The sequence below is a fragment of the Mus caroli genome, unplaced genomic scaffold, assembly GCF_978045245.1.
Source record: "Mus caroli unplaced genomic scaffold, Mus_caroli_1 scaffold_13, whole genome shotgun sequence".
Classification (NCBI taxonomy): Eukaryota; Metazoa; Chordata; class Mammalia; order Rodentia; family Muridae; genus Mus; species Mus caroli.
In genome coordinates, this window is record NW_028227268.1 from 20,054,314 (window position 1) to 20,064,862 (window position 10,549).

At 51.1% G+C, this 10,549-nt stretch overlaps 1 protein-coding gene across 1 annotated transcript; it reads left to right on the top strand.

The window, feature by feature from the left end:
• Positions 1 to 603: 603 nt before the first annotated feature.
• Ppy (pancreatic polypeptide) lies at positions 604 to 1,770 on the top strand. Its single transcript, XM_021178371.2, has 3 exons — positions 604 to 651; positions 1,206 to 1,396; positions 1,659 to 1,770. The coding sequence occupies exons 2-3, from the start codon at positions 1,206 to 1,208 to the stop codon at positions 1,768 to 1,770; spliced, it is 303 nt and encodes a 100-aa protein (XP_021034030.1). The 5' UTR covers positions 604 to 651.
• The last annotated feature ends 8,779 nt before the right edge of the window (positions 1,771 to 10,549 follow it).

The window sequence follows — 10,549 nt, forward strand, 5'->3', positions numbered from 1 at the left end:
ACAGCTGCCAGGAACTGTCCCTTCCCCATGAACCCTGTGGCCTCTGAACCCTGGCCCACAGGACCTAAGCTGGCATTCGATGCACGCGTCAAATGACTTTCTCCACTCCCTTCCAAGTGGCTCGAGGATGTGAGACATCTCTGTCCCTTCCTTGATCTAGCTGGATTGAAGGCCCGACTTCCATCCCTCATGGTAGGGGTAAAGCCTAGTTTCAGCTTCTATCCAGACCCCAAGGAAAGCCTATTGGCGACTGGGGTTGTCTCTGGGGAGGGCATGCTGAGGCTAGTGGCTAGAACCTTTGGGTTACCATGTTAGGATGCTGTCATTTATGAATCAAACCTCTTCTGGTGTCCAAAGCTGGATACGGACCTCCATGAGACCTTGCCATGGTCCAGTTTTTTCTTCTGTGCTCCTCCGACATCTAGAACGCTGACCTGGTGCCTTCCTGTTTCTGGCCACAGTGCCCGTGTTTCAGATACCAGGCAGAGAGAAAAAGGGGGGTGGTGGTTAAAGGCTGGCAGCAAGAAAGGCTGACAGGAGGCGGGGACTCTGGGGGTGCTGAGGACTATAAAGGGGCACAGCTATGAACAGGGAGACAGTCCAGCAGGAGGTAGGTGTCTGGGCCCAGCACTCACTTGCTCAGCACACAGGGTAAGTGAGCTCACTCTGTCCTGCCTCTGGGGACTCCTTGGGTTGAGGCTGGTGATAGAGGGTCGGAATTGGTGCTTCGTAGGGCTGGATCCCTCAAGTGACCTTAGGTCCTCCTTGGGTCTTTCTTTGCATCTGGACAAACCTGTCAGTGGAAAGCAGGACCCACAGTGTCATAGACTTCTGTCTCTTTGCTTTACAAGTTAATTCTGTGTCCCCCACCCTGTGGTTCCCATCAGCTCTGGCTATTCCTGCCTCCTCAGAGCCATCAGTGTCCTAAGTCCTGTGTATCCAGCCCTCATACCCAGTTCTTCTGCTGTTTTTCTATGTTGCCAAGGCCTGGGTACTCTGGCTGCTGGCTTGAGGGGTGTGTATGTGGAGGTGTCCTGTTTTCTAGGGAAGGAAGGTGGTTGATGCTGGTGGCTCCTGGGTCTGCCCTTGTCCCCAGGCTTGGCTTGAAGAAATGTGTGGTAGGCAGTGGCTGGGCAGGTAGGTCTTGGACACAGGAGGATCCGCTGACGGGCTGTGTTCTGCTTCCATGATTCCTTGTTCATTAGATGGCCGTCGCATATTGCTGCCTTTCCCTGTTTCTCGTATCCACTTGGGTGGCTCTGCTGCTGCAGCCCCTGCAGGGAGCCTGGGGAGCCCCCCTGGAGCCAATGTACCCAGGGGACTATGCAACACCTGAGCAGATGGCACAATATGAAACTCAGCTCCGCAGATACATCAACACACTGACCAGGCCTAGGTAGGGTGGTGTGTGTGTGTGTGTGTGTGTGTGTGTGTGTGAGAGAGAGAGAGAGAGAGAGAGAGAGAGAGAGAGAGAGAGAGAGAGAGAGAGAGAGAGAGTTCCCTAACCCTGTCCCTTCAATGTCTGTCTGCTCTGAGAAAAAATTATTTCTGAGTGGCTTGGATCAATAGGCCGTGGGCAGGAAAGCGTCTACATGGGGGATACAAAGCAGGTGACTGACAGTGAGAACTATACTTATCCCAGCTGTCTTCCTTCCCAGGTATGGGAAGAGAGCCGAGGAGGAGAACACAGGTGGACTTCCTGGAGTGCAGCTCCCCCCCTGCACCAGCCCCCCAGTTGGCTTGATTCCCTGCTCTGCACCCTGGAGCTGAAAGCAGGTGTGGGAAAGGGGAGATCCAGAGGAGGCGGAGTAAGGGAAAACAAGGTCTTAGGGTACAAGGACTGTCCTTCCTCACGATTCTCTTCTTTCATTACAGGGAGCTCTGCCCAATGGACTCGCAGCCTCTCTTGTCTCCAGCCCGTGGCTGTAGGAGAGTACAGGTCCAGCTCTTTCCTCTGCAGTCTTGCAACAACCTGCTCCCTTGCAAACTAAATAAAGCAAATTAAAAATCATAGCCAGTGTGTGAGTATGTGTGCACCCATAGAGGCAGAAGCAGGTAAAGTTCACAGTCAGGGAGGCAGGGGCCTGGGGATAATCCTGAGTGTATATAGGGGCTCAGCTCATTCCTTTCACAGAAGGAAGCTGTGGTCTAGAGAGAAGTGAGATTCCTTTCCAGAAAGGTCTGTGATGTCACAGTTCTAAGCTTAATCTTCCCATCCCAGCACCCCTAAACCATCCAGCTCCTCCCCTGAGGCCAGCCCTGTTCCCAAATGTACCCTCAAGATGGCTCCTATAACCTGGGCGGTGGGAGAGGAGTCATTTATCCTAAAGTGGCAGGCCAGGGGCAAGAACTCAAAGGATTAGTGCTGGCGGGAGGTCGGCCAATTGTGTGCTGTGTAGGGTGGTCTCAGAACTGCTCTCTGGAGCTCTGGAGAAAATGGACTGATCTGGGAGGTAGTGGACTTCTGGACCAAGAATGAAATTTAGCTACTGCTGTAGGGAAATGTGACCACCAGGGAGGAGATGTTTAGTCAAGCGTTCTGACGGCCTCCATGTGTCCATCTGTGGTTCTTGGGGCAGGGAGGAAAGACCCGGTACTACCTGAGAAATCCCTGTAGACTATCTACCCATACCAGGCAGGCTGAGTAGGTGGAGATGCCGTGTGTGTGTGTGTGTGTGTGTGTGTGTGTGTGTGTGTGTGTGTGTGTGTGTGTGTGTGTGAAGTGAAAGAGAGTGAGCTGGGCTTCCCTTTCTGGGAGCTTTGGTAGATAGGGATAGTCAGAGGGAGGTAAGACATGAGACATTCCCTGAATGGCTTCTCCCATCTCTGCCACAGGCTGGGCCTGGAGAGCAGGGGTTGGTAGGGTTGATGCTGGGCTCAGCATTTAGCCTTGATGATAATGACTTTGCAGTTGTGCTCCTATATGTTGAGTGTGAATGATCAGATGTCAGAACCTGCCCCCAAAGGCCAAAGTCTTATACAAGACGCAGCTATCCTGTAAACACTTGGCTCAAGTTGGTTCTTTACGTCCAAGGGGTATGCAGATAGTTAGGGGATGTGGGAGGTTTCAGCAAGAGAATGAATTGAATCCTATTACTGGAGCCTGGTGTCCCAAAGCCTTCCCTGGTAGCTCAGGTGATGGTTTCTATTGGTATTTTATATGCATGGGTGTTTTGCCTGCACAACGTGTCTGCCTGGTGCCTTCAGAAGCCAGAAGAGGGTTTCAGATCTCCTGGAGCTAGAGTTACAGATGGTTGTAAGTCCCTATGTAGGTGCTTGGAATTTCGGGACTCTCTGGAAGAGCAGCTAGCTCTCATAATCCCCGAGCCATCTCTTCAGCTTAAGATGGGTTCTAATGGGGAGAGTTCAACACCCATAGAGGCAGGAACTAGGAACCTGTTCCACACACACCTGGGTTTGATGGCTGGGTGATAGGAAGGTGTGTGTGCTGTGTCCTTGATGACCGGGCTTCAGGAACAGACTCCACCAGGTCTCCCCACTTCCTGGGATCTGTGAACTTGAGGTAGGAGGGATGAGCCCACCCCCCCCCCGCTCGACTCCCCTGTGTTTGATTTTCTGCCACTTCCACAGGCTAGACTGTGATTCCAGCCGGTCCTGCTCTTCCATGAACTTGTTTGGCAGGGAGCAGGTCTGGCTGAAGCCCCGATTTTGAAGTTTCTAGGACCAACTCTTTCATCTTCTTTCTCCGAGTCACAGCTGGTCACCTTGGAAGCAGTACATGCAGGGTGAGGTGGTGGAAAGTGGGTGAGTAGGTTGCAGAGAGATGCAGGGAAAAACCTAGGCTGAGATCTATTTGCCCTTCCTGCCAGTGCCCACAGAAGTCACAGAAGCAATAGAGATTCTTGTTAAAAATGTATTTATCCATTCCTTTATTGTCATTGTGTGTTTGCATTACATGTGTGCACACGCAAGTCACGGTACACGTGTCCTTTCTTCCGTCTTATGAGATTGGGGGTGGAACTCTGGCCGGCAGACTTAGTGGCAAGTGCCCTTACCACTGAGCCATCTTGTCAGTTCCATTATTGCTGTCTATTGTTCAGGCTGCATGGGTAGGGAGGAACAGAGGCACAGCTCATCGTCTAAAGGAGTCTGTGGGTAGCCAGATCCAGGCTAGGCCTCTAGGAGTCCAGGTCCAGCCTGAAGAGGAACACCCCTGGCCCTGGTGTACCCCTTTCAAGTGGCCAGGGCTTTCCCTTCTCACTTCTTCCCACTTGCCCAAGGATATGGGTGGAGGCCTCTGCTGGTTGCACCAGCCTTGCCTACCTGGAGCCTGGGGAGGAGGCTAGTGACAGGCGTCCGCGGGGTTCCTGTGTTAGGGGTTTGCTGATGCTTTTCCGTAGGGGGTTCGTGGCATTCAAGTAAGGACGTTCTGTGGTGTTCGATGGGGCAGATTTGGTGGTGTTGGAGGGTTTCATGAGGTTTTTGAATTTCTTCGAACTAGGGGACACGTCATTGCAGAGATCGTGGGGCCGAGACATAAGCAGGGGTGCCAGATTACCTCCCCTCCTCCTCATTCCTCCATCAACCCCACCTGTTGCTGAAGAGCTTCTCCAAGTACTTGTTGATCTGGCCGAAACTTGAAAACCAACTGACCGACCTGGGCTCGGGAATCGGCTGCAGGTGGACCTCGTCCTCCAGGGCGCCACTGGGTGGCACCAGGAGCGCCGCTAGGCAACCCAGAGCCAGAGCGCACGCGCAGGGCAGAGCCACGGTCTGGTGGGGGGGCCGGACAGACGGCATGGTCAGGTGACCCGGAGAAGAGCGATGGGCTGAGGGTGGGACCTAGCTGTGCCCGCCCTGAGTCTACTGAGAAAGCCTGGAGTGTGTGTGTGTGTGTGTGTGTGTGTGTGGCAGAGCTAAGACCAGGAGCTGTAGCTGCCTCAGTACACATTGGTGCTAGAGCACCTCAAGGAACTCCCTGGTTCCCAGGGAGATTAGGGCACGCCTAGACATGCACTACCATATCTCTGCCCCTGCCATGCCCACTTCTTGCTGTACTCTATACTAAATGTTTGGAACTATTGTCTGAGTCTCTTCCCAGCCCTACCTCCTGCCACCACATCACAGGTGGGCTCTTTGCAGACTTTCTGTTTGGTGTGGTACTCGCTACCACTCGGATTCATATCTGGCTCTTAGGAACGCTTTAAATGAATAACATAGTTGCACACTGAAGAGCCAGTCCAGCGATTCCTCCATCTCCATTCACACACAGAACCCCGCCCCCTCCAGATCACAGACTGTGATACCCTAGATAGGATACTTCCTTTGAACCCCTGAGCCCCTGAAATCTCTCTTAGCCTCTTCTCCTCATCTGCACCACCTCAAGCAGGAACAGGAAGCTCTTTATGGCAGCTGTCCTGACCAATAGAATGGCTTCACTTTTTCATGCCCTCAGTGGGCACGTGGAGGGGCCCTTGGGGCCAGTCTCCATCCCCAAGTTCCTGAAGAGCACAGGTGATAGGGGTTCGTCCCACACTTAGCCTCTAGACATTACCATCGTACTGGGCAGGTGCAGAGCGGCAAAGCAAAAGGTCTCTGGCCAGGACGTCAGAGTCCGTTTATATTTCTAGGTATCCCTGACCCTGTCCCGTTAAGGCCCCACCCCGGCGTGGCTTTCTCCTGCTTCTGTGTCACGGCCCAGGAATTGGGAACAAAGAGAGTGCGGGGGTGGAAGCACATGGCCAACAGACTGTCTTGACTAGGGCACAGTGTGGGAGGCTCCTGGGGTCAGGTAATTTTTTTGTTTTGTTTTGTTTTGTTTTGTTTTGTTTTTGTTCCAAGATCACACCCAGATCCTGGGGAAGAGTTGTCTCTGGGATCGTGAGGGGGCAGTGCCTTTCCAGGGGGCTATTTCTAGGGTCAGCGGAGGCCAGCGCTGGAGAGACGCCATAGCGTTCTGCTGAGCTACGGGGACTCTTCCTTCAGGGTTGCTGTGGAGGCCTAGTATGTCTGTTCGGTATCTAGGACTAGGGGAGCAGAGGGATTCCCCTCTCTTGCTCTGCCCGTCCCAGCTAAGTGGAGCCTCTGGGAGGGAGCCGATAAGCCCTGTGGGGAGAGGAATCTTTGCTTCTTAAGTGGTCCACTCACAAACTGGGGGTCAGGCTGTGAACCTCAGGGTGAGCCGGCCATCTTCCTCTACCTGTTCCATTCTGCTGCCTATTTAGACCTTGTGAAACATGGCATGCTCCCCACTCCCCCAATCCCGGACCACCTGACTCACACTGAGGGACCCTATGAATTCTGTCATGGCTGACCATGCAGCTCAGCACTGTAGCTCTGGGCACAGAGCGTGCAATGGCCACCACGAGCCCCTCTGTGCGTGCACACTTCTCTTCTTGTCCACGCTGAACTTCACCCTCTCTGCAGTAAATCCTGTTCCGAGGGAAGGGGTAAGAACTTGGGGCCAGCATCATCAAGGTGTGAGCCACAGCTCAGGAGCTCAGTGAGACCAGAACTACATTCCTAGGTGGCAGCAATCTAGAAAAATAAAAGAGATTTCCAGGATAAAATTTCATAGTATAAAGCTAGAGGAGCTGTTTTTAGAGGGGCAGCGTGCCCCGCATGCTAACAAGTTGTGATTTGTTTTTCAAGTCAGGGTTTCTCTGTGTAGCCCAGACTGTCCTGGAACTCACACTGTAGACCAGGCCAGCCTTGAACTCACAGAGATCTACTTGCCTCTGTCTCCTGAGTGCTGGGATTAAGGGTGTGCATGCCACCACCATCCTGCATAAATATGTGTGTGTATGTATGTGTGTGTGTCTGTGTCTGTGTGTGTCAGTCAGTGTGTGTGTCTGTGTTGAAACAGGATCACGAGGCTGGCCTCAAACCCACTATGTAGCCAAGGATTAAATTTGAACAGATCTTCCTGCCTCTGCTTCCTAAATGCTAGGATGAAGAGACACGTCACCACACTCCATTTGAAATGAGTTATTAAATATTCTAACTAGATGCAAGCCTAATACTAAACCTCGCTCTCCACCCTCACGACCATAGAGCCTCCGGGATGTGTCCCCTGTGGAAATCTAGGAAATATGCTCAAATCTAGGACTCTTTGGCTGTCCTTTCCTCTTCAACTCACTTCAGGAACGATCCCCACTGACTTTGGGGGTGACAGTGCAGGGATTCAGCCGCTCTCATTTCTTGCTAGAGGAAAGCTTCGGACACGGAGTAGAGCTAGGCAGAGAGGCAAGATGTGTTTCAGGTGGGAGAGCTGGAGAGATAGGGCTGTTTGTGTCCAGGTGGTGCCTTTTGAGCCCCAGGTGCCTACTGTAAGAGCAGAAACCGGAGTTTACTCTGCTGGATTTCTGTCTTGCTATGGTCCAGTCTTTCTGTGTTATACCTTATTTCTCCTTTTTGGAACAGAAGTTCTTACTCCATGTCACTGTATATTAAAACGATAGAATTTGGCCAGGTGGTGGTGGTGGTGCACATCTTTAATCCCTGCATCTGGGAGGCAAAGGCAGGCAGATGTATGTGAGTCTGAGGCCAGCCTGGTCTACAGAGTGAGTTCCAGGACAGCTAAGATGGTTACAGAGAAACCCTGTCTGGAAAACAAACAGACAAACAAAGGAAAGTATGTAACTGGTTTTTTGGTTTTTGGTTTTTTTTTCTTTTTTACAGATGCTCACAATTAGGAGTTGGGCTTGATTCTCAGAAGAAACTTGGGGCTTTGGAGCAGGATTAGAACGGTTAAGCATCATAGGACTCTGAAGTTGGTTTGAGTGAGTTTTGCATCAGGATGTGCACATAACTAAGCCTTTGAGACCAGGAAAGGAAGGCTGTGATTTAAAAGTGATGCCCTCGGATGTCAAGCCTTCATGGTCCACTGGGCTGGTTCTAGAATCAAGGGACTTATGCCCGGTACATTGTCATTTACAATAGCTGTATGAATATGCAGTTATGTACCAATAACTGATCATTATTGCTGTGGTTGGTGCCAGGCTCCGGGCACCCCAGTCTGTTGTGAAATCTCTAGTGTTGTCTTAGGTGGCACTTCTAAGCCTCATTAACTCTTTATGGGGAAGGGTGCTAGTTTAGAGAAATTATGAGATCTACCCAAGGGTACATGGGTACGAAGCTAAAGTCAGGGCAGCCTCTTATCAGAAGCAATCCAGTCTCTCAGAAATGCCCTGCCCCCACTAGTTAAGTGCCTGTCTGTCCCCCCATCACCCTTCCAGTCCCCCACTCAGCAGCTGCCTTTCTTCAGCAACTGTCTGGACAGGGAGTCCCAGGGATCCTTCTGTCTCCACCCCAGGACCCCAGAGCTGGGATTACAGGCATGTGCCACCGAACCTATTTTTTACATGCATGCCTAGGATGGAACTCAGGTCCTCTTATGTGCACAAAAAGGAGCTTACTGACTGAGCCATGTTTTCGGCTCCAATTCTTCCATAAAAAAGTTTTGATTTTTAAAGTGTGTGTGTGTGTGTGTGTGTGTGTGTGTGTGTGTAGTGATGTGCACATAAATATAGTTGCCTGAAGGGACCAGAAGATGTCATTAGATCCCCTAGAGCTGGAGTTAAAGGCAATCGTGAACCGCTGAACTTGATCGCTGGGAACTGAACTTGGGTCTTCTGTCAGAACATCAGTGCTCTTAACCACTGAGCAATCTCTTCAGCACCCCCCCCCCCACACACACCCTTTTGAGACATGGTCTCCCTACATACTCCTGGTTATCCTGTAACTTACTATGTAGACTAGGTTGGCCTTGAAGTCCCAAAGATCTGCTTGCCTCTGCCTTCTGAGTTCTGGGATTACAGTGTGCACCACCATGCCTGATGACGCCCACCCCCATTGACTTTATTATTAGTTTGCTTTGCGATGAGATCTCACTAGATAGCCCAGTCGCCTGGGCTGGCCTCGAGCTTGCTTCAATCCTTCTATCTCCCTCAGCTTTCTGAGTGTTGGCATGGTAGGAACATGCTGCTTGGTCCAGCTGCTATGCTCTTCCATCCCCAGCTGCTATGCCCTTCCCATGCCCTTCGTCAAGACTGAACCCAGACCTTTCTGAAAGCACACTGAGCTGTAGCTTACCCTGAGCAGGAGTTTCTATTTCCTATGGGTTTCACTTCCGGGTAGACCCATTCTCTGAAGGTCCTACTACCTTCCAGTGCTGTCACCCCGAGGCCTTTAATCCACGTTCTTTGGGAGACACTCATCTAAAAGCCAAGAACGTTGCAATAGTCATGTGGACCTGTCCTCAGAGATTCTGCATCCGTGTTTATTGAGCACTGGCTTTGATGCTCGGGAACCACAGCTCAGTGACATTGTCACTGTCCTCAAAGAACTCCAAAGTCTACTGGGAATAGGTATTTAAGAAATAGAGTAATTAGCATTTCAAGAAATATTGGCTAAGAGGCTACCTCTTGACTGTGGAAAAGGGTTTTTTAAATTTGATTAAAAAAAAAAATGAGTAGAGTAGAAGTTCTGGCTTCCCAGACTCCCCTCTTATAGTTGAGCCATGGGCCAATTTTTCTGTGATAGAGGATGTTGGTAGTCTTGCAAACCTGAAGGTCCTGGCCTTTGGACATCCCTTCCAGCTACTGCCAAGCACTGCTAACCAGTCAGAGGTGGTGTTGCATGTCTGAAATCCCAGCACTGGAGGGGCAGAGGCAGGAGGATTGTGAGTTCGGGGCCAGCCTGGGAAAGTTAGTGAGACAGTATCTCTGAGAAAAAAACAGAAGGAAAGAACTGGTAAACTGTTTCCAATCCCGTGTCTGATGCCAATTAATAAAGGATTAGGATGAGTTAGTAAAAGGACCTCCGTGGAGCCTAGCAAAGTCTAGGAGTAGATTAAACTGTGATGGAGCCGCTAAACTTCAGCAAGAGAGGGTACAGACTGTTTCCAGTTTATTTATTAAGCTGGGGCACTGAAGGGAGGAGAGAAGTGGGTGTCACAGACAGGGCCAAGCAAGGTTCCTCTCAAAGGTGTGTGGGTGGTCAGACAGGGACACACTCTTCAGGACACACACTTCAGAAGTCCTTGGGTGGACCTCGAGGACCTGGGCTCAGTCAGGGCACATCTGATGACCCGAGAAAGAGACGAACCACCCACTTGTGCCCCTGGCACCTAGCTAGAGCCTTCCAAACTTCTACAGGGGACCTGTATTTAAGGACCATTTTCTGTGTGCCTATGTACAGATGGGGGAACTGAGACTCTGCAAGATCACACAATGGCCTTAGCATGCACACACACACATTTTGGGCTAAGATTTCAACAGAACTGTTGTTACAACTTCCTACCCTGATAAGGAAGAGTGGAACCAAAGACAGAAAGAATAATGGGTGCTGGTCCAGGGATGGGGTGAAATGAGGAACAAAGAGGGTCCTTCACAGGGGTATCCTCTTCTGGGTAAGCAGTCTGATTACAGTGCAGGGTTGTATGTGGTGACCTTGGATGGTGGATCAGCCTTTAGGTAGTCTAGTGGTTGGAAAGAAAGCAAGAGGCCAGAACACTCCGTATGGTTCTGAACATGAGGCAAAGCTACCTGTCGGCATGTTTGTCGGCATGTTTGTCGTATTGAGGCTC

What these genes read in the sequence shown, in the direction of transcription:
- Ppy (XM_021178371.2), top strand. Translation starts at nt 1,206, where the DNA reads ATGGCCGTCGCATATTGCTGCCTTTCCCTGTTTCTCGTATCCACTTGG. An exon ending in AACACACTGACCAGGCCTAG is followed by an intron (nt 1,397 to 1,658) that starts GTAGGGTGGTGT and finishes CTTCCTTCCCAG; the next exon opens with GTATGGGAAGAGAGCCGAGG.